The 21,990-nt window shown below is 58.9% G+C and overlaps 2 protein-coding genes across 5 annotated transcripts; one reads left to right on the forward strand and one right to left on the reverse strand.

Annotated features, from left to right (window-relative positions):
- The first annotated feature begins 215 nt into the window (after positions 1-215).
- Positions 216-19,055, forward strand: BCKDHA (branched chain keto acid dehydrogenase E1 subunit alpha). Of its 3 annotated transcripts, none has more exons than XM_079907540.1 (9): positions 216-355; positions 8,230-8,409; positions 8,518-8,604; positions 12,339-12,447; positions 14,657-14,818; positions 16,527-16,733; positions 16,856-16,997; positions 17,234-17,405; positions 18,450-19,054. In XM_079907540.1, the coding sequence occupies exons 1-9, from the start codon at positions 251-253 to the stop codon at positions 18,618-18,620; spliced, it is 1,335 nt and encodes a 444-aa protein (XP_079763666.1). In that variant the 5' UTR covers positions 216-250; the 3' UTR covers positions 18,621-19,054. The 3 variants fall into 3 exon arrangements, 2 of the variants coding, with proteins under 2 accessions (XP_079763666.1, XP_079763667.1); XR_013825305.1 differs by having other exon boundaries at positions 241-355; positions 16,856-17,092; positions 18,450-18,588; XM_079907541.1 differs by lacking the exon at positions 14,657-14,818 and having other exon boundaries at positions 241-355; positions 18,450-19,055.
- Positions 19,056-19,234: 179 nt separating this feature from the next.
- B3GNT8 (UDP-GlcNAc:betaGal beta-1,3-N-acetylglucosaminyltransferase 8) lies at positions 19,235-21,136 on the reverse strand. 2 transcript variants are annotated; one of them, XM_079907542.1, is made up of 2 exons: positions 21,032-21,136; positions 19,235-20,675 (listed from the first exon to the last, which is right to left on the reverse strand). In XM_079907542.1, the coding sequence occupies exon 2, from the start codon at positions 20,642-20,644 to the stop codon at positions 19,451-19,453; it is 1,194 nt and encodes a 397-aa protein (XP_079763668.1). In that variant the 5' UTR covers positions 20,645-20,675; positions 21,032-21,136; the 3' UTR covers positions 19,235-19,450. The 2 variants fall into 2 exon arrangements, with proteins under 2 accessions (XP_079763668.1, XP_079763669.1); XM_079907543.1 differs by having other exon boundaries at positions 20,959-21,068.
- Positions 21,137-21,990: the final 854 nt, after the last annotated feature.

Consider the following 21,990-nt stretch of genomic DNA (forward strand, 5'->3'; position numbering starts at 1 on the left):
CCTGAAACCCTGAGGCTCTGGTCAGGTTGCCCTCTTCTTTGCCTGTTACAGGAACAACTGCGATGAGGCGGTCAGAGTAATTTTGGGGAAGCTAGATTATTTTATCCATCTGCATATGTGCCCTAGAGACCGCAGGACTAGTAGCAGGTGGTTTCTTGACAGGGTGATGCTGGCATTTGCGTCAGGCTTATGAAGTGGCAGCCCCAAGCTCGCCGTGGAGGGGCGGATCGGCGAGGGACTGTTAGCAAAGATGGCGGTGGCGGCTGCCGCGGCGAGGGTCTGGGGATCAAGTCGAGGCTTGGGCCGGGTTGGCCTCCTCCTGCGGCGGCCAGGGGCTCGTGGGCTGGCTAGATCAGTGAGTATCTGGGACAACGGGGAGTTTTCTCCAAGGAGGTATAGGGATGTTTACGCTGTCTTCAGAGTGTGGGGGTTCCTCTAGGGAGTGGAGGAAGGGCTTTTAACAGAAGGGACAAGGGCTGGGAGAACCACTTGGAGAGGACACCCAAGGGAAGAACTTCCAGTTCCTTAGGAGGAGAAAAGCCAGGCAGCCCCTTTGTAACCCTGAAGGAGAGAGACAACTTGGATAGAGCGAGGGAGCTTCTTGTTAGTTGCCGCCGTTCCCCAGGGGAGGCCGCTTGGAGGACGCGGGCGGGGGAGGTGTGACCTTTCCTCTCAGTAGTTGGAGAAAACTGCCTTTGTAAGGGACAGACTTTCTTCTCGGTAAAGACTCCCCCCCTTCAAGGAGGAGAAAAGAGAGATCAGGTTTCCCATCAGGGACTTTTATGGTGCCCTTTGCTCCAACTCTGATTTTAAAGTGAATTGCGTAAAAAAAAGTCGTTTGATCCTGTGCCCCCGATAGAATGCCTTGTCGGTTTTGATGACTGTACAGAGAAGATGATCAATAAATATTTGTTGAATTAATGAGAGGGTGGGAGCGGGGGCGGGGGGAGAGAGGTCCAGACAGAGCACTTAGCCCACATTTCTTAGAAACACTTGAGAAATGCCTTGTTTCTTGTCAAAAGTGTTAGGTTGATGCTGCTAATTGCTAGCTCACACAGCAGAAATCTAGTTAGAAGCCGCTATTTAGGAGAGAGGCCGGGGGCTGAGAAAAGCAGTGAACTAAGATTTCGCACGTAAGAGAGTCGTGGTTAAGAAGATGGGCTCAGGAGCTAGACCATGTGGCACCATGTCCCTAATCTGCCACTTTCCAGCTCGGTAGCTTTGGGCAAGGGACTGCTCCTCTCTGGACCTAATTTCCCCCTCTGTAAAATGCTAACAATGGCCCCATCTTAGGGTTGTGTAACTTAAATGTGTAAAGTGCTAAGAACAGGACCTGGTATATGACGAGTGCAATCAGAATGTTGGCCGCTGTTGAAAGTGAGGGTGGAGGGAAGGGACAGAAACTGGCCTCGGAGATGGGGGAAGAAGAAAGGAGGTGACCTTGGGAGGGTCTGGATTGGTGAGGGCCTTGGCGGGAAATCTATCAAGATCTTGTGGGGTTGGGCCTGACCGTCTGATGCCCAAACCATTGGGAAGGGAAGATAGAATCTGTGGGAAGAAGCTCTAGCTAGGGAGAGAAATGGGGGCAAGAAGATGGGCTGGGAGTGAGGTGTGGGGACACCTGGGAAGGGAGTTGAAGCAGGTAATTTCCGAAGGGCTGCTGGAGCAAGATGGAGGTGGAGAGTCCCTGCCTTTGGGCTGTTCTCGGTCAGTTTTGTTTTGTTTTGTTTTTGAGCCCTCAGATTCCCCACAGCTGAGCTCCCTAGAGCCCATTGGTTGGGCCTGCGCGGTGGGGTTGGGCTGGACTGGGGCAGGAGTAGGGAAGGGTCATTCCTGACTGATTAAATTGGCTTCCTTCCTGGCTCAGTCTCCTTGCTGCCCTTCACGCTTACTTCCCCTCCTTTTTTTTTTTTTTTTTTTTTTTTTTGGCGGGTTGGGTTGGGAGCAGGAGGTCTTTCAGAGTCTCTACGTTTTGCGTTTATATTTTTAGAGTCCCTGTTTTTTCTTCTCCACTTTTAAGTATTTCACTTGTTTTTTTCTTTCTTTTTTTTTTTTTTTGCGGTACGCGGGCCTCTCACTGTTGTGGCCTGTCCCGTCGTGGAACACAGGCTCCGGACGCGCAGGCTCAGCGGCCATGGCTCACGGGCCCAGCCGCTCCGCAGCATGTGGGATCTTCCCGGACCGGGACACGAACCCGTGTCCCCTGCATCGGCAGGCGGACTCTCAACCACTGCGCCACCAGAGAAGCCCCTCACTTGTTTTTTCTTAAGATTTAAAAAGGAAATTTTTTTTTTTTTTTTGAGGGGAGGGAAGGAGTAGTAGCATTTAGTCAAAGATTTTGAGCCTGATCTGGTCAATAGGACTTTTTGTAATGATAGGAGTGTTCTGAATCTATGTTGTCCAGTATAGTAGCCACTAGCCACACGTGGCTGCTGAGCACCAGAAATGTGGCTTAGCGTGACAGAGGAATTGAAGTTCTCATTTAATTTTTTTAAATAAATTTATTTATTTATTTATGGCTGCGTTGGGCTTTTTCTAATTGCGTTGAGCGGGGGGCTACTCTTTATTGCGGTGCACGGGCTTCTCATTGTCGTGGCTTCTCTTGTTGCGGAGCAGGGCTCTAGGCTCACAGGCTTCAGTAGTTGTGGCTCGTGGGCTCAGTAGTTGTGGCAAGCGGGCTCAGTATTTGTGGCGCACAGGCTTAGTTGCTCCGCGGCATGTGGGATCTTCCCGGACCAGGGCTCGAACCCATGTCCTCTGCATTGGCAGGCGGATTCTGAACCACTGCGCCACCAGGGAAGTCCTTAGCTAGTCTTAATGAAGCACTTTATCATTTATAGTGCCAACTGACACCATTATTGTATTTTTTTATTTTTTTCATTATTGTATTTAATACTGCCATACTGCAAGGTATGTACTGGTAGTTTTCTTCTATTACAGGGGAGGAGACTGAAGCTCAGAGAGGTGAGGTCTGAACTTGGAGCTCCGGACTCCAAAGCCTAGTCTCTTTCCACAGTACCAGGCTGCCAGGAGGAGAAGGGGTAGGGCTTCGGTTCAGGTCTTGCAACATCCTGCTTAGTCCAGACATGGTGTGTATCATCAGAGTCTGCCCGGGGCTGGTGGGAAGAGCCGACCTCAGCCCCCATCATGCCCTCCCTTCACTGCCCTTCAGCCCCACTGGCCGTTTTCCCCTTTCCTTGGATGAGCTCCTCCCACCCGGAGGCCTTTGTAGGGATATGGTCCTTCAGGTGTCAGGCTGAGAGTTCACTTCCTCAGAGAAGCTTTCCTGACCCCATGACCGGTCTCAATGTGTAAAACAGGGACAATAGCAGTACCTCCCTCAGAGAGATACGCTGAGGGTGAAAGGAAGCAGCTCTTAGGAAGCACACGTACATCCATGTGCTCGGTAAGGGCTCAAGAAATGGCGGCGGCTGCTTTGCCCCAGGAACAGTGAATCTGTCGTGGCCTTGACTGATGCAGGGAAAGGATGCTTCCCATCTTCAGTGGCTGGGGAGCTTAGTGCTGCTAAAGCCGCTGGGTCCCTGAGGCCAGAGAAAGCCTGACGCATCTCCACACTTCCTTGGCCTCCCCAGCCGGATCCCCCTGGAAGGGAAGGCCGCTGATGAGGTCACTGACATTCCTGAGCTGGAAGTAAAGCCAGGGTCAGCTTTGCACTCTTTGAGGCAGAGCGCCTCAGACTCCAGAGAGAGAGCAGGCTTGGCTGGCCTCAGCTGTCCTAGCTTCCGAGGACTCGGTTACCTGGCACCATCCACACAGCCTTCCCGGGCTGGACCCCGCTCTTCTCTCCAGCTGCCCTGTAGTGGGCAGGCTGCCTGGCTTCAGATGCTGACACCGCTGCGCATCATCTCCCTGGGTCACGGCCAAGTCACCTAACCCCTGTGAGCCTTGGGGCCACCTGTGTGGTACGGAGGCGTGGTCATGGCGCCTGCTTCACCTGGGTGCCGTGCAGGTTCAGTGAGTCACAGGCACCGTACAGCAGGTGCCTGGTGTGGCGCCGAGGCACGTAGTTAACTGCTGTGGTTACCGTGCTACAGCCAGGTGGTCTCCAGGGTGCCAGGATCTCTCCTCTTGCCTCAGAGCCTTTGTCCTTCCCAAGGACTGACGTGTTCTCCCCCCAGCCTCTGCCTGGCTCACCCCTGCTCGTCCCTCAGGCCTCGGCTTCGCTCCGCCTTCTCCAGGAAGCTTTTCCTCCTGCTGCATGTGATGCAGCTAGTGGAAGTCTTCCTACTCGATCTACAGCAGGTGCTTTATACCCGCCTCACCACCAGCCAGTGAAATAGAAACTCTTATTTCCACAAGGGGACGCGGGTTCAGGGAGACAGTCTCCTACCCAAGGTGACGTGGCTGGAAAGGGACAGAGCCAGGATTCAAACACAGGCCGCTTGGCTCTCCAGCCCTCATCCTACCCTGCCTGTGTGTTAACTAACCTCTCTGCAATCCTGCCTCTTCCGACATCGCCCCTCCTGACTATGACTTGTGTGTTCAGTGTCTGTCATCCGTCTCTCCCCGTTGTCCCCAGCCCTCAGTTCAGGGCCTGACTTGGAGCAAATATTCAATGATGACTTGTTTGACCGCTACAGTCATCAAGTACACTTGTTAGCTAGTCATAGTTATCGAGTGTTTGTTACGTGTCAGGCACTGGGCTGAGCACTGTACACCCAGGGGCTCTTTAGATCCTCAGGACCGGGCTTCCCTGGCAGCCCAGTGGTTGAGAATCCGCCTGCCAATGCAGGGGACGTGGGTTCGAGCCCTGGTCCGGGAAGATCCCACATGCCGTGGCGCAACTAAGCCCGTGTGCCACAACTACTGAGCCTGCACTCTGGAGCCCGCAAGCCACAACTACTGAGCCCTCATGCCACAACTACTGAAGCCTGCGCGCCTAGAGCCCGTGCTCCACAGCAAGAGAAGCCCCCGCGATGAGAAGCCTGCGCACCGCAACGAGTGGCCCCTGTTGGCCGCAACTAGAGAAAGACCACGCACAGCAACAAAATAAATAAATAAATAAATGCAGCCAAAAATAAATAAATAAATTTAAAAAAAAAAAAACAAGCACTGTAAAAAAAAAAATCAGGACCATCTGTGAGATAGATGCTCATACCGCCCTTGATTTACACATGAGGAAACTGATGCTCCGGGAGCTGTACTTACACTCCCGAAGGCAGCAGTCAGCTCAGAGTCCCTGCCCTTAACTGTGGCCCCATAGGGAGTGGCTCGAGGAGGGGCCACCCCAGTACGTGTGGGGCAGACCTTGGCCTTCCAGAACAGGCGTCTGTGTCCTGTGTGGTAGGAGAGAGCGTGGCTTCAAGGCTTTGTGTAGATCTGTGCAGCTTCTGCCCTTGTACGTCACTGCCACCAGGACAAACCCACTCCCCCGCCAAAAAGAAGGGAAAATGGGTGGAGACACATATTCCCTCTGCAGGCATTTTACCACCCACTCCCATTATGGAGCGTTTCCTCAGGGCCAGGCACTGTGCCGATCCCTTTGGTAGCTCAAGGAATCAACACAGTAACCGTGGGGTAGGTACCACATTCATCTCTACAGGCCCAGGAAGAGTGGGCACGGGCAAAGCCCAACTCCAGGGTACAGGGGGCATTAGTGTACCCTGACTGTAGCTCTCCAGCCTCTGGAGGCAGACAGTCCTGCCCTGACACCAGGGTTTGTTCGGAGCCCCATGACCCTGTCCTCCTGGCCCCTGGCCTCCGGTCCTAGAGCCCCTCCCCAGATGGCATCTCCCGTGTCTCAGCCTGTCTCTGGAGTGTCCGCTGGGGCCTCGGTCTGGAATTACAATACAGTCTTGAGATGCAGTCAGCCCTTCTCCCCAGCTCCTCTTTTCCCCATCTTCCCAGGGTGCCAGTCAGTTTCCTTTTTCCCATTTCCTGACCCTAGATTTTGGTTTTTTTCCTCTTCTACCAATTTTTGAGCATGCAACGTGTCCCGTGCCTTTGCTGAACCCTTCGTGTGCCTTAGGAACTTTCTGCAGCAGCCCTCTGCAGCCTTTTCGCAGATAAGGAAATTCAGAGACACGGTGTTTTGCAGAGGGCTGTGCAGTGAGCTGAGAAATTGGAACCCAGGTCATCCAGGTCAGTCTGATTCTAACTAAGCCAGTGAACTTAACCGCTCATTCATCCGTTCGGTCAGTAATTGGCTGTTGAAGTGTGTGCTCTGTAAACCATTGTGGACATGCTTCTTGCCTCCCTGGAGCTTGTGATGTGTGTGGGAGATACACATGAGAGGAATGGATCCTCCAGGTGAATGGAAGGGTCCGGCCGCGTGAGCGCTCAGAAGGCGGAAGCACGGTCTGCAAGAGTTGGGCCGCTGCCCTGCCGTTGGCAGTATAATTTCCTTTATATCCTCACAATCACAAATGCAGATAAACGCACACAGGTTCACGTTCCCCTGCTGGAACCCGGGAAGGGCTCTTTGCCGCAATTAAAGGAGGGAGGGCGGGGAACGCATTTGAGCACCCGTGTGTGAGATCCAGCTCACGACAAGCCCAGACATTCTTCTTTAGCACCTATTGGAAGTGAAGCCACAGTTACTGAGCTGAGAGGAACCTGGCGACCGGTGGAAAGTAAAGATGCAGATGGGTGCAAAGTGGGCCAGCAGTGGCAGCTGGGGTTCGGGGCCTGGGTTTCGGGGTCTGGGTGTCAGCCCTGCCCAGGTTGGAAGCCCAGTCCTGACTTATCTGTTTTAGCCCTGGGGCCTGGTGCAGGGCGGTTATGTTACCTGCCTGAACCTGGGTTTCCTCGTCTGAAGGGCAGCAGTACATACTCTGCCTCACGGATGTGCTCTGAGGACTCAGTGAGGGTTCTGCACGCGGACCTCAGCCTGGTGCCCGGCAAAGGCTTACTGCAGGGGCACTGTTGCAGTGCTCAGCCTAGTTCAGGGCATTCTAGCTCAAGTGCTGAGAAATGGAATTGGTTCCCCTCCTGGTGCATGTGTAGGCTTCTCCCGGGCTTTCCCCAGCAGGCCTCCTCTCAGCCGGGGGGGTGTGATGCTCTCCACGGGGCTCCTTCCCAGGTCCAGAAGGGACATGCCATTGCTCACTGTTTGCCTTTTGTGTGTCCCGTTACCCCAGCTTCAAATGCTCTGTCCCTGACCCCTAGATATCCTTCAGGTCCCAGCTCTCATATCACTTCCTCAGGGGAACCTTACCCTCTTTCCACTCTGCTCTCACCCCATGGCTTCTCCTGGGAGAATACGCATCACCCTCATCCGCTCAGCGTTACTTGTTGAACCTCTGTCTTCCTTGCTGGGCGGCAGGGACAGGTGTCTTGCCTCTCTTAGGTCCCCGGAACCCAGCACAGGCCGTGGAACGAAGCAGGTGCTCAGATATTTGTTGAATGAGTCAGTCTGGGCTCCTGAACTGGAGTGGAGAGGGTGGTAAAGTGTGTGGAGCAGTTTGCCAGGCGGTGGGGAAAGAGGCTTCTGGTGCAGAGACGAGAGCAAGAGATGCGGTGGGAGAAACGATGATCGGCATCTTTCTGAGCCTTTACTATACATGCAAGCACTCTGCTCGCCGTTCTATACACGTGATTTTGTTTGAGCCGCGCAACGTTTCCATGCGGTGTTCTCCATTTTACAGGTTGAGAAAGGGGAGACTTGAAGAGGGGAAGTCCCGTTCCCATGGTCACTCAGCAAGGGATTTGAACTTGGCAGGCTGACTCTTAAGGGCTCACAGACATAGCTCTAAGCTGGGTGGCCTCCTTGTGGGTAAAGGGGTCAGTAAAGAGCCCTTCTGGCTGACTGGAGGTCGCTGTGCAGCGGTGTGTGTGTGTCTGTGGTAGCCGTGGGAGATGGAGAGGACGGGGTAGCGGCGGTCAGCCCTGGCGAGGCCTTGAATGCCAGGGTGAGGAGTTTGGACGTCTGATAATAATAGCTACTGGTTCTTGAGCTGCCTGCCACTTTATTAGATTATTTAACCTTTACAGCGACCCTGTGTGATAGATGCTATGATTTTTCACCCCAATTTTACAGCTGAGAGCTGAGACACGAAGCAGTTGTAGGAACTTGCCCAACGTGTGACACGTTGGGAAGGTGGCCGAGCCGGGATTCAGACCCTGTGCATCAGGCCCCAGAGTCCACCGCGGCTGTGGTGGCTTAATCACCAGGCCGTGCTGCCTGCCGCTGCGGGGTTGAGCCTGCAGAGCCTCCGCTGCTCCTGACATGGCTGTCTGCTCCCCTCTCTTCCCCGCCGTCTCTCCCAGCATCCCCAGAGGCAGCAGCAGCACTTCTCGTCCCTGGATGACAAGCCCCAGTTCCCAGGGGCCTCGGCGGAGTTTATAGACAAGCTCGAGTTCATCCAGCCCAATGTCATCTCTGGGATCCCCATCTACCGCGTCATGGACCGGCAGGGCCAGATCATCAACCCCAGCGAGGATCCCCACGTGAGAGGCCGCTTCCCCCCGACCCCGTGCCTCCACGCCCAGGCCCCTTGCCCGTGTCCTCCCCTCTGGTCCCAGCGGGCCCACATATGTCTGTGCCTCCATCTGCAGTTGCCCCAGGAGAAGGTGCTCAAGTTCTACAAGACCATGACGCTGCTCAACACCATGGACCGCATCCTCTATGAGTCCCAGAGACAGGTGCGTGGGCACGGGCTGGGGAGAGGGGCGTGGGGTGACCTGAGGTCCCCCTACCTGTGTTTGGGCCAAAAGACAGCTCGCAAGGAGGAGGGAGTGCAATGGAGATCCTTGTCTTGAGGTCCTTAGAGTTCTTGGGGTTCTGCTGGGGCTCTGGAGGAAGAGGGTGGGAGGGTCCTGCCCAAGGGCAGCAGGGTGGACCAGATCACGGAAAGCCTGCTGTACGCCGTGCTGGGGGCTTAGCTGTGCTGGGAGAGGGCAGGCAGGAGAAGGCTGGACTCCCCTTCCTGTCAGGCGCTCACAGTCCTGAGAAACAGCGTGGCTCTCGGTGCTTCCGGGAGTGCCCGTGTCCACTGTGCTGCGGTGGGGCACTCGGCTGTGTTAGCATCAGCTGACAGAGACCCAGTCAAAGCAGCGTCAGCAGAGAGGGAATTGGGTGCCTCGACTAACTGCAGGTCCATAAGGCCCTGTTTCAGGCACAGCTGGACCCAGCGGGCTCAAAACATGTTTTCAGACGTGTTTCTCTCTCTGAGTGTCTTTTCGGCTCCCCTTTGCCTTGGCTTCCTTCATTCTCAAGCTGCGGTGGTCTCTGGAGGCTCCAGATTCACGGAGAGGTGGCAGAGAAGGGGTTCAGGGTACGGGCTGTGGAGCTAGACTGCAGTTCGAGTCCACATTCTGTCACTCTCTAGCTTTGTGGCCCTGGGAAAGTTGCTTAGCCGTTCAGTGCTTCAGTTTTCTCGTCTCTAGCTACTTTATGGGGTTGCTGTGAGGATTGATGGTGGCCTGTGTAGTGGCCTTAGGAACAGTGAAACTGGCATTTGTCGTGGATACCAGTCTTGCAATTATTATCCTTTCTGTTTAACAGTGGAAAGAGAATGTCTGGTCCCTAATGTTCCAGCAAAAGGCCCAGAGCTGATGCTTATTGGCCAGGCTTTGGTCACAGACCCCGCCTTGAGCCAGCCCATGTGATTGACCGGCCAAGCCGGGGCCACGTGCCCATCCCCAGGAACCAAGGGCGCAGAGGCCTGGAGTCCGTCCCTCCCAGGCTGCGGAGACGGAGAGCAGGAGCATGGGGTTCCTGTTAGGAAAGTGGGAAGAAGGCTGGGCAGGCTCGTCCTCAGGAGTGGGGATGGGCTTGGGCTTGGCAGTCTGCACTTGTATCAGGCCCCCAGGTGACCCCCCTGTGACCCCACTGTGCACTGAAAGCACAAGGCCCACTGAGGACAATTCCGAGCAGGTCAGGCGGGCAGCCAGCTCCCTGGTTCTCTTGCTCACAGGAGCACTACGTGTGGGTTCTCCATCTGCCCAGAAACTTCCCTTGGCTCCTACCGTCCACAGAATCAAGACCTGCCCTTCCTGTCCACCCCGTCTCCCATTCACTGTGGCCTGGGCCATCTGCTCCCCCCTGCATGGCCTCAGTGCCAGGCCACCCCTCCCACACTCTCTCACATGGCCGGGCTCCTTCCTGACCCCTGGGTTGTCTGCGCAGACGGGGGCTTTGGAACCTGGCAGACGTGGGTCCAGTCAGAAATGGGACTTTAGGCAGGTGACTTTTCTTGTCTTTGCCTCGGTTTCTTTAGTGTATTAAAACATAGAAATAACGACAGAACCCACCCCACCCCACCCGACCAGGTGGGGGTTGGAATTCTGCGAGACCCGGCACGTAAAGCCCCTCGCCCCTTGGCTGACACAGGGAACCCTCAGTAAAATCAGCTCAGCCATCAGGTTTCAGCCTTCCTTAGCTAGGGTTATCCCAGCAGCCCCCATCCCAACAGAAATAAAAGCAGTAGTTTAAACAGATTAATAGGTTTTTTCTTCTGCATGAGAGAAATGTGAAAACAGGTGGTCAGGGCTGGTGTGGTGGTACCACAGTGTCACTGGATACCCAGCACTGGCTGCTAGCCTCCAGGGCCCCTCATAAACCACATGGCTGCTGGAGCCCCCTCCGCCACGCCTCGCTCCAGGCAGGAGGCAGAAGGAAGGTGGAAGGTCAAACGTGGCACCGCCCAGCTGTCTCCCCACACCCACATTTATAGAACTTTCCAGGCAGTCCCACCAAAAAACATCACCCGTTTCATCGGTCACTCCCAGCTGCAAGGGAGACTGGGAAAGTAGTCTTTTAGTCCGGGCAGGTGTTGTCTGTGGTGGAATGAGATCTGTTAGCAAAGAGGAAGAGGGATCTGATACTGGGTAGGCAACCAGGGACCTCTGCCCCTAGCCCAGGTCCTGCTTCCTCAGGGGGCCCCCCCTCAGGCTCCTCCCCACACCAACCTCGACAGCCCTGCCAGGCCCTCAGCACCCAGCATCCGCCCCACTCATTGCTTTCAATTGGCTCCCCACCTGGAAGAAAGTGTTGTTCATCTGTGGTTCCCCCCCTGCGACAGGAGGCCCCTGCGGAACACATGAGGCCTGGGCACAGGGCGTCCTGCAGCTGCTGACCCGGTTGGCTCCATTTTTACCTTACATACAGTCCTGCTTACCTCCATCTCTGTGCCAGGCCTCCCGGATCTCCAGCCAGACTTCACCTCTTAGCCCCCGATCTGCTTGGCTTCTCACCCTGGGTGTCCCTCACCAAATTCAGCCCATCCAGGCTTGAGCTCAGCACCTTCCTCCCGGACCTGCTCCTCTTCTGCCCTTAGGCCATTTCTCAGTGCCGGTACCGCCCTCCACCCATTTGCCCAAACTGGAGACCTACTGGTATTCCCTGTCCCCTCCCACCCCCTCACTATCACTTTCCCCTTTCATTCACTCTGCCCTTAGGTATTTAGTTAGAAATCCATTCTGCAGCTCAGCACCACCGTCAGGCACCCAGACTTCTTTTCTGCTTCACCATCGTGGGCGACTTGGCTTTCGGCCCGTGCTTCTTGCCTCACGTTCACAAGACGGCTGCCACAGGTCCAGGCTTCATGGCTGTGTGCAAACCTGGAGGGAAGGGGCGGCAGCAGCTGCAGTGACCTCTTTTATCAAGAAAGCAAAAGCAGAATTCCGCTTAATTCTCTGCCTAGAACTTGTGTCCTGTGGCCACTTCTGACTGGAAGGGAGGCTGGGAACATATTTTTCCAGGCTCTGGGATTAGGGGGCTCAGGAGAAGGGAGTTGCCCTGGGCACCGGTGTAGCGAACCAACAGGGACTGCCGCTCCCTGCACCGCTCACTCTGCTTCTCAAGACTCTCAGTCATCCTCTCCCTGCCGCCTGCCACCACCAGGCCAGGCCGCGCCCCCTCCCACCTGGCGCTTGGCACTCGTTCCTGTCTCCTCCATCCGTTCCCACGTGGTAGCCTGAGAGACATTTTTAAAACATCTCTCCCCTGAGAACTGTTGGCGGTTACCGTCCTCAGGGTAAAGTCCGGATACGTCGTTCTCTCTCCCTCCTCGTCGTTCTCCACCCCTCCCACTTTGTGTCCCAGCCCTTCTGACCTCATGGCCTTTCTTGTTCTCTCTGCCTGGAAACCTCCACCCTCCCTACCTTTGCTCGGCATAGGCATCGCTCCTCGATGCCCCTCCACAGTGGGGCGGGTACCCCTTCAGCCCCCATCACGCAGCCCCATCACCCTGGCTGTAACCAACCTGGCGGTTCCTCTGTGAAGGCAGGGACGCCAGCGCGGCCTGGCCCAGAGCCGGCCTCCAGGAAGCATCTGTTGAACCACGGAGTGGTTGGAAGTCGGTCAGTGTTCAGATGTTTCTCTGGCATTGCCCAGTCTAACTGAACCTGCCCTCTGGGCCCTCCTCCACCCCCAGGGCCGGATATCCTTCTACATGACCAACTATGGTGAGGAGGGGACGCACGTGGGGAGTGCAGCAGCCCTGGACAGCACGGACCTGGTGTTTGGCCAGTACCGGGAGGCAGGTACGTCTGCCCGTGGCCCGGCCCTGTGGAGCAGGTGCCAGGGACCTGGGTCTGTGGTGCCCATCGAGACTCGTCAGGCCCAGTCCCTCCTGCTATGAAGGCGAGGCCCACATCAGTTACCAATGTGCTCTTCTAGGAGCGGCACCTTGCCAGAGAGGCCTAAGGGTGCTTCCCCTCCGCGGAGGCCTGGCAGTATTGTAGTTAAGAGCCTGTGCTCCTGACCATTCCATGCCTTGCTGGTGACCAGTTATTCGATTTTGGACAAGTCACTTCCGTTCTCTGAGCCTCAGTTTTCTCATCTTTGAAATAGAGATTATGATGGGATGGCAACCCCTTGCGCTGTGGGGCTGCCGCGAGCCTGCAGTGAGGTCAGGCCGAGCTGGCCTCTTCCCAGGTGCCGTGTCCTTCACGCAGCCACAGCCGAGGCAGATGGGTGGGCGTGTTCCAGCCTGGGAGTGGCTAACTTCTGAGTGAATGAGGGAGAGGATGGAAGGAGCGACGACTAGGAATGAAGAAAACGGATGAGTGTTAAGGAGAGACTGGGGGTGCAGGAGTGGTCCCGGGGAGCTGAGGGTGGGGTTCCACAGCAGTTGTTGGTATGGGGCCCAGCAGGGGAGCCAGATCTGACCCTTCCTCTCAGGTGCTGCACGATCTTGGGCAGGTTGCTTAACTGCTCCTTGCCTCAGTTTCCTCATCTACTGGGGGAGACAGTGAACCCTCCCAAGACGGTTGTTGAGGGGTTTCAGAGGGCAGATGACGTAAAGCCCTCAGCACAGGGCCTGGCGTGGGGTGAGCACTCGGAGTCAGAGGCGGTGTCGTGAGCAAGGCCTCTCACCCGGGGACAGCTCTTCAGTGGGGAGGTGTGGCCTGGCCAGGCAGGCTGCCCAGAGCGCTCCCGGGACCAGCACAGCCTTCCAGTCTGCTCTCAGACTATCTACTGTCTCAGCTGCACCAGACCCCCCCACCCCACATGCTCCAGGGGAGCAGATGCCCTGTGATACCGTCCGTGGTTCTGCATCATTAGGTTTGCCTGGGCATTGGGCCGCGAGCCAGGCCCCTGCCACGTTTGCTAAGCGCTTCTCACTGTTTCTGCTGAGGGGATCTCTCTGGGGAGGGCTCCATGCAGGGCCTGGAGCGAGGGTCCTGGAGTTACGGGTGGCCGCTGGGCTCTGCACATGGGGGCTGTTTGGGCCCCAGCCGCCTCTGCAGGAGTGAGCCGTCCTGCACCAAGGGTCACGGAAGGCCCTGCATCCAGACAGCTGCCGAGGCGCCTGTGAGGGGCAGGGAGGAAAGGCAGGCCCCGCTTGTCCCAGTCCTGTGAGGGGCAAGGAGGAAAGGCAGGCCCCGCTTGTCCCAGTCCTGTGAGGGGCAAGGAGGAAAGGCAGGCCCCGCTTGTCCCAGTCCTGTGAGGGGCAGGGAGGAAAGGCAGGCCCCGCTTGTCCCAGTCCTGACTGGGCCGCTACTCCCCGTGTGACTCTGTGTCTCCTGTGAAGTGGGGAGAACAAGGGCACTGAGAACGGCAGCGCTCACTGAGCTGTCCTCAGTGCCGGAAACCTTGGAGCCTGTGTCGGTTCCCCTCACAGCAGAGTGGAGGCCCCTGCCCACCTCCCACTGGAGCGGCCGCAAGGGACCCCCGCCAGCCCCACCAGCTGTGTGAGCCAGCTAGTGCGAAGCTCGCGTCAGAGAGGTGTGGCCTTGTGGCGCCTTTGATGATGAGGTGGGCATCCACCGGGGTTTTGTTTGAAGAAAGGATTTTACTGCCATGAGCAGGTTTGAATATTTCCTCTCTAGTCCACAGGTCGTGAGCACGGCCCATACTTCTTTTTGGTTCATATGATGATTTTTTTTTAAGTAGATGAATTAGTGGAAACTCTTAAAAATCAGGTAGCTTCCCTTCCTCTCCCCTAGCGCCCCCCCCAAAAAAGCACGCTGGATTGCTCCTTTTGAAAAGCTGGACCACCTGCCTCCCTGGGCAGAGGTCAGTTGGTTTGAACAGCAGCCTCCGCTTTAGGCAGGCCTGTGCTTTCTGCTCTGCCCGCCTGCTTCCTGCACCCGCCTGGTCCCTATGAGCGTCCGAACGCGCCTTCCCTGCTGTAGGACAGTCAGCGGAACGGGTCCCGGGCAGGAAGGGCCTGGCCCAGGGGCCCTCACAGGGTTGGCCTGTCCCGCACACCGCCCGCCACGGTAACCCTGCCTTCTCCTGCACCAGGCGTGCTCATGTACCGGAACTATCCCCTGGAACTGTTCATGGCCCAGTGCTACGGCAACGTGAGCGACCTGGGCAAGGGGCGCCAGATGCCCGTCCACTATGGCTGCAGGGAGCGCCATTTCGTCACCATCTCCTCTCCACTGGCCACGCAGATCCCTCAGGGTGAGGATGCACGCCCCGGGCCCGCACACACAGTCTGAGTCGTTACCCTGCTTGGGCCCTAGCCTCCTCCATCCCTTCCGGGGGCTTCCTGGTGGCGCCAGGGTCCTAGCGCTGGCCTGGGCTCTAGACTTACACCCCTCTTGTCTGGGACCCTCGCAGGAGGGCTCTAGTGGCGTCTTCGCCCCATTCGGCAGGTTTGAGCACAATCACGCTGTCAGTTTCTCACGCTTGTGCCCAGCCCGTGTCCGTTCACCGGCACAGCCAGCTGCGTGGGACTGAGCGTGTGCCAGCTTCCTTACTAAAGGTCACCCGGCCGGTAGCAAGAAGAGGAGGCACTCAAATCGTGGACCGTGTGGCTCCAGAGGCTGGGTCCTCCACCCCGGCCCCGTCCTGCCTGCCCTGAGTGCCTCCCCTGAAGCTTACTCCGCAAGTGCACGATGCTTAGCGCAGTTGGTGTGGCTTCTGCTAAAGGTGACTGCTTGTGAAGCAGACCCGCCGGGGGAGGGCTGTGGCCACACAGTGCAAAGACGGGGATGTGGACGGCCCCCGCCCCCGCCCTGTGGAGCCTGCACTCGGTCGAGGGTCAGTCTGCTCCAGGGCAGACACGTGAACTGATGTGTACAGGGCTTAGAGTGCCTGGCATGTCAGAGGGCTCTGGGCACGTTCGCCCGGTGTGTTCTATTTGGGAACAGGAGCGGTTTGTGTCTGAGGTGGGAGGCGGACAGGGCAGCTTTCTGGGAAGAGGTAGCATTTTCACTGATTTCCATTTCGTAGGCTTTCCATAAGGTGGGGCCTGGCCCTCATCTTCCATTTGGGTGACCAGTTAAGTCACTCAGTTGGCCAGTGTACGGAGTCCATGCTGTGTGCTGGGTGCCATTCTAGGTGCCTTGAACAGAGGCAGCAAAAACCTCAGCCTTCCTGCTGCTGACACTGGTGGGAGAGACGGACAATAAACAGGATGAAGTAACACATGGAGTGTGTCAGGGGTGACAAGGCCCACAGGGAAAAGTAAAGCTGAGAGGGAGCGGTTCTTGATGGGGGAAGGTGGGGACAGCTGTCACCAGGTGACAGTACAGACCAGAAGGTGAGAGAGGGAGCCACTCGGGATGTGGAGGCGGGTGCCTGCTCGGTGACGTGTCCGAGGTGCCAGGAGGAGCCAGCAGGGCAGGTGTGGAGGGAGGGGTGCGCACAGGTGGGGTCTCAGGCTGTCGACTTTTGAAGACACTTGGACCCAGAGTGGCCCCGAGCTGGGGGAGGGGGAGGAGTCCGCTGCAGAACCACCTGCCGGCTCGGCTGCTGCCCTGAGGGTAACAGCTTGGGTGGGAGGAGCAGGGGGCTGGGGAGGAGGCTGCTCGGGCCAGAGGTGGGGCTGGGACCACCAGGGAGAGGTTAGGGAATGGGGAGAAGGGGTCGGATTCTGGCTCCGCTTTGAAGGCCGAGCGGGCATGGGGGCGTGACAGAAAGTCAGGAGTCAAAGATGCTGAAGTTCGTGGCCTGAGCAGTTGGAAGGATGGAAGGATGGAGCTGCCTGACCGGGAGGAGACTGTGGGCGGGGCAGCTTCTGGGGGGGGGCGGCGGCTCAGGTGTTTTCTTTCCCCTCAGAGCCTGGCAACAGCTAGCCTGAGGGCCGGAGCCCCAGGTTGGGGTGCGAGGGTGTGGACGCGGGGAGGGTATGAGTGCAGGGAGACGCGTGTCTCTGCTCCTGCAGCGGTGGGGGCAGCCTACGCGGCCAAGCGGGCCAACGCCAACAGGGTCATCATCTGTTACTTCGGAGAGGGCGCGGCCAGTGAGGGGGACGCCCACGCCGGCTTCAACTTCGCCGCCACCCTCGAGTGCCCCATCATCTTCTTCTGCCGGAACAACGGCTATGCCATCTCCACACCCACCTCTGAGCAGTACCGCGGGGATGGCATCGGTACGGGCCCTGGGGGCTGCTCCCCGCTCTGCCTGCGCCCTCTCCTTCCTCCCCTCTCGCCCCACTCCCTGCTCCTGTCTCACCTGAGCCCTGGGGCCTGACCTGCCTCCCTGTCCCTACAGCGGCTCGAGGCCCCGGATACGGCATCCTGTCCATTCGCGTGGATGGCAATGATGTGTTTGCTGTGTACAACGCCACCAAGGAGGCCCGGCGGCGGGCCGTGGCAGAGAACCAGCCCTTCCTCATTGAGGCCATGACCTACAGGTGCCTGCCGCGCCCCCCGCCTCCGCCCCCGTCGGCCCCCAGCCTCGACCACTGCCGTCCTCAGCACCTCCCCCACGTGGATCACCGTCCCCGCGGTACAACCCCACTGCCCTGCACCGTGTAGCCCCTTCCGGCCTTTATTCCATTTCCCGCCTTCTCCCCTAGTCCCCCCCGTTCCTTCCTGACCCTCACCTGAGGGGCGCCAGCCTGACCCTGGGTCCCCCTCCGGCTGGTAGGATCGGGCACCACAGCACCAGCGACGACAGCTCAGCGTACCGCTCAGTGGACGAGGTCAATTACTGGGACAAGCAGGACCACCCCATCTCCCGGCTGAGGCACTACCTGCAGAGCTGTGGCTGGTGGGACGATGAGCAGGAGAAGGCCTGGAGGAAGCAGTCCCGCAAGAAGGTGAGGAAGGGCCACCCTCCGTTGGAAACCACCCCAGGGGTCGTGTTCCGGGATGGTGTGTCACGGAGAACCCTGGAAGGATGGGGAGGCTGGGGGTTGGGGGCCATTGAATTGGCAGCCTCGGGGATAACCCTGGTGATGTCTCTAATGTCATGATGCCAGGACACGTGCACCTTAGCCGTGGTCTGCCCTCAGCTCCTCCGCCTCTGAAGAGGGATACTGGGGTACCCACCTCAGGAGCTTGTCTGAGGGTTTGCATCTGATCCAGATGGGGTGTAAGTGTCCGCCAGAGTCTGTGCACTGCCCTCCTCGGCCCTGGTCATCAGACACCAGAAGCACTGCGGCCCAGTGGGCAGGGCAGACCCTGGTGTCGGGCAGCATGTGCTTCCTGGCTCTGCCCCTGACCACGGCATCGTGGGCATGTCCCTTCTCTGTGCCTCGGTTTCCTCACCTCTGAGCTGCCTGCTTCTTAGGGCTGCTGAGAGGCTGAATCGATTCCATACTCTTAGTATAGTGCCTGGTTCTGCTAAGGATGGAGATGCTGGGATTTGGGACATCAGTTGTCACCACTATTTTTTTTTTCTTTTTAATTTATTAAATTTATTTATTTTGGGCTGCCCTGGGGCTTCGTTGCTGCGTGCGGTCTTTCTCTAGTTGCAGCGAGCGGGAGCTACTCTTCGTTGCGGTGTGCGGGCCTCTCATTGTGGTGGCTTCTCTTTGTTGCAGAGCAGGGGCTCTAGGCGCGCGGGCTTCAGTAGTTGTGGCGCGTGGGCTCTAGAGTGCAGGCTCAGTAGTCGTGGCGCACGGGCTTAGCTGCTCCGCGGCACGTGGGATCTTCCCGGACCAGGCCTCGAACCCTTGTCCCCCTCATTGGCAGGCGGATTCTTAATCACTGTGCCACCAGGGAAGCCCGTCACCACTATTTCTATTGTCCACGTGGGAACTTGAGGCTCAGGGGGTTAACCCCTCGCCAGGATCCCACAGGTAGGAAGCAGGTTCCTGGGTGAGAGGTCGGCTGCCTGCCCACTGCCGCTTGTCCCCCAGGTGATGGAGGCCTTTGAGCAGGCCGAGCGGAAGCTGAAGCCCAGCCCCAGCCTGCTCTTCTCAGATGTGTATCAGGAGATGCCTACCCAGCTCCGCAAGCAGCAGGAGTCTTTGGCCCGTCACCTCCAGGCCTATGGGGAACACTACCCCCTGGATCACTTCGAGAAGTGAGGCTACTTGGCCCATCCCCACCTACGCCAACTCTGCCTCTGAGGGCAGAGGCGGCCAGGGCAGCACTTGGGGCGGCTCCTGCCTCTCCGTGCTGTTAACGTTGGTGGGGCCTTGGTCAGCCCCTTCTTCGCCTTTAGTTACAGGGTCTTCTCCCAGGGGCTGGGCAGGGGCACCTCCAGGACTGGAAGCCCCTCAGGGCTGGGGGTGGACGTGGCAGGTCAGCCTGTGGAACTTACTCAGAGTGAGAGGTGGCCAGCAGGTAGTGAATAAACTGTGTCTCTGCATTTGGCTTCATGCTACCTCTGGTTTCTGTTTCCTGGAGTTGGGGATGTGGGAGGAGAGGCCAGCATGACTGGTTTGGGGCCGCCCGTGCTTCTCCAGTTGAGATAAATAAGGCCGAGGCTGTTGAGCTGTCATCTTCCTCCAGAAGCTTCAGCAAGCAGGGTGGGGGTGGGGTCCTCCGGAGAGGGCCTCTTGTCTCCCGTAGAACGGGTCAGAGCTGGTGTCCAGCGAGGTGACCGAGAGGCCATCGGAGCCGGCCTTGCCCAGTAAGGGTGGGGAGAGCGTCTGGTGTGAAGGTCAGGGTGCAGCTGAGCTTTGCTCCGTAAACTGCCTCAAGGCCCCATAGACAGAGACGACGACTCCAGGCCTCAGAAACTGAAAGACGGCAACAGTCTGTCGCCTCTTGGGGAGGCCCAGGGAGGGCTCAGGCAGCCTCCATTCCAGGACCTCCTTCCTCGCACCGAGGCCTAGAAAGAGAGGCTGAGCAAGGGGCTGGCGCCAAGGCCCAGGCCAGGTCTGCCCTCCCCGCCCCGCCCCACCTCCGAGTCTCAGCACTGGAGCTGAGGGTCCCGCAGCTGTTTCCAGAGCCGGACGCTGTCCTGGGGGCTGAGGGGCCGCACCAGCAGCAGGTCACGGAAAGCACAGGGGTCAGCAGTGCGGCCTGCCGGCCAGGCCGTGAGGAAGCCTTTGTGGGTCCTGGGGGCCAGGCCCAGGGCTTGGAAGCACAGGCCGGTGTAGACATCATCGAAGGGGAAGGGCGCCACGCGGGCCGCCGCCCGCAGCAGCCAGGGTGCCAAGCGGCCCGCGATGATGTAGCCGCCCCCACTTGCGTAGGCTGGGTAGCCGCCTTCAAAGAAGGACCCAGGCACGTAGAAGGGTCCTCCAGGCTTCCGGAGGGGCTTGGCCTGGGTGAAGACCTCACCCAGGTAGAGGCCACGGGCCGTGCTGGGCGGCAGGGCCCGCAGGTGGTCCAGAAGGGCGGGGACGCGCACGAAGGCGTCATCCAGGGCTTGCAGGATGAAGCTCACGCTGGGGCAGTGGCGGCCCAGCCAGGCCAGCAGCAGGAGGTCCTTGAGCGTCTGGTTGAAGGGGGCGTCAAGGAAGTCCCAGAGCAGCAGGTCACTGTAGCGGCGGCTCTCCCAGGCCACCAGGGAGCCTAGGTCAGGCCTCCCCTCGCCCGCCGGGGACCCCAGCAGGAAGAGCAGCCGGACCCCGGGAGCCGGCCTGCCCCACGTCTCCCTCACGGCCTGTCGTTCTGCAAAGCGCCCTGGTTCCGACTTGACGGCCAACAGCAGGTAGGGGACGTCGGGGTCCTCGCAGCTGGCCACCTGGCCACCGCCACCCCTGGGCAGCCACCGTGGGAAGCTCCGGCAGGCTGCCGACAGCAGGAAGTGGCGGAGGTCCTCGGGGTAGGAGGCGAAGTCGGGGATCTCGGCCGCAGCGGCAGCTCCCCAAGCGCGGCAGCCCCCCACCTCAGTGCTGTCCCCACTGGGCAGGGTCCCCAACCGCCACTGCTGCTGGTTCCAGTAGGCCGAGGGCAGCGGGTCAGTCTGGCCCAGACGGGCCGAGAGGTTAGCCGGCAGGGTGGGCTCGGGGCTGGCTGGCGTGGGGCCTGGTGGGGTGCTGCGGGGTCCCGGGTAGGCCTTACCCAGCCGGGGCTCGGACGTCCACTCGATGTACACTTTGAGGCCCAAGAGTGTGAGCAGTGCTGACAGGCAGAGAAGGCACTTGGGGCAGCGCATGACCCGGCCCAGGAAAGGGCAGCTGTGGGACCTGCGAAAGAGCCACAGAGGCCTTTTGGGGTGCAGGGGCGGGCCCTCGGGCCCTGCCGAGCCCTCCAGGGCTTCTCGTAGTCTCAGACCCTAAACCAGCCCTCCACCAACGACCCTGTACGAATCCCTATTCTACTCGCATTCCAGCACCCTGTTCTTTCCACTCAGCCTAGCTCCTTCCACTTTCGTAGAAACCCGGGAGGCTACCTATTCCCCATCCGCACCCCAGAGACCAGGGACTCCGCCATTCCAACCTCCCTCTCCCCCCAGTTCATCCCCCTTACCAGGAGTCAGTATCACCGGGGTCACCTCCTCGCCCGACAGTCCCCACCCCAGGCACGGCTCCCTCCCCTTTACCTCTGGGTCTGGCTCTGGCCAGCTCCAGCGCCCTGGGCCTTGGGCCGGCCCTCTGCCCTCGTCCGGCAGCGCTGGTGTCTCCAGCGCTGTTGTTCTCCAGCCCAGCCCAGCCCAGCCCAGCCCAGCCCAGCCGGTCTGTGGGAGGCTGGGAGGGCCCCAGGGGCCGGGAGGGACGGGGCGGGGCTGAGGGAGGGGAGGGGGGAGGACAGGAGGCAGACCTGAGGGATGGGGCTGTGGCGTGTTGGGGCTGGTTTTCTGGTGAGACAGCGGGAAAGGTGCAGGGGTGGCTGCAGAGACCGGGAGCTGACAGGCTGGGGAGGGGAGAACCAGGGGGCCTGGGAGAGAGTCCAAGGGAGGGTGAGGCCGAGGGGCTGGGAAGTGTCAGAATGGCCCAAGGGCAGGCAGAGTCCTGAAGTGGCCAGGCTGGAGGCCAGGGGCAGGGCCTGGCCGGGGGAGGAGGGTGTGTGTGTGTGTGTGTGACTGTGCTGAAAGGGCATGGGTGACCTTGCCAGAGGTGGGGGTGTGTGGCCCGGAGTCAGGGTGGGGATGGGGAAGGGGGCTGGTGGGGAGGAGGGGATACAGGCAGAGACCGACATTGCAGAGAAAGAAGAGACAGCCAGGGAGACCCCGGGGGCAGGCAGGGAGGAGACAGGCGGCAGAGATTCAGGAAGGCCCAGAGGAGAGAGCTGCAAGAAGAGAGAGATAGGACGGGAAGGTGGAGACAGCTGGCGAGAGATAAGGGAAGCCCTTGTGGGGGAGGGTGGAGAGATGTGCAGGGGCAGGTGGAGGGACGACGGGGTGGGAGCAGAGAGCAGGGAGTCTGCCAACCGAGCCAGAGCCAGGCAGAGGCAGCCAGACCCAGAGAGGAGCCGGGGAGGAGCAGATGGAAGGGGTGGGGGGAGGGGGGGCCAAGCCAGAGGGCAGTGAACGGGGCGGTGGGGGGCACCAGGAGCCCTGGA

The sequence above is a fragment of the Stenella coeruleoalba genome, assembly GCF_951394435.1.
Source record: "Stenella coeruleoalba genome assembly, chromosome: 20".
Lineage (NCBI taxonomy): Eukaryota > Metazoa > Chordata > Mammalia > Artiodactyla > Delphinidae > Stenella > Stenella coeruleoalba.

Excerpts from the sequence above, each read along its gene's own strand:
- B3GNT8 (XM_079907542.1), bottom strand. The coding sequence starts at position 20,644 with ATGCGCTGCCCCAAGTGCCTTCTCTGCCTGTCAGCACTGCTCACACTC.
- BCKDHA (XM_079907540.1), top strand. The coding sequence starts at position 251 with ATGGCGGTGGCGGCTGCCGCGGCGAGGGTCTGGGGATCAAGTCGAGGC. Across the intron at positions 356-8,229 it reads CTCGTGGGCTGGCTAGATCA|CATCCCCAGAGGCAGCAGCA; the intron begins GTGAGTATCTGG and ends CGTCTCTCCCAG. Across the intron at positions 14,819-16,526 it reads GGCCACGCAGATCCCTCAGG|CGGTGGGGGCAGCCTACGCG; the intron begins GTGAGGATGCAC and ends CTGCTCCTGCAG.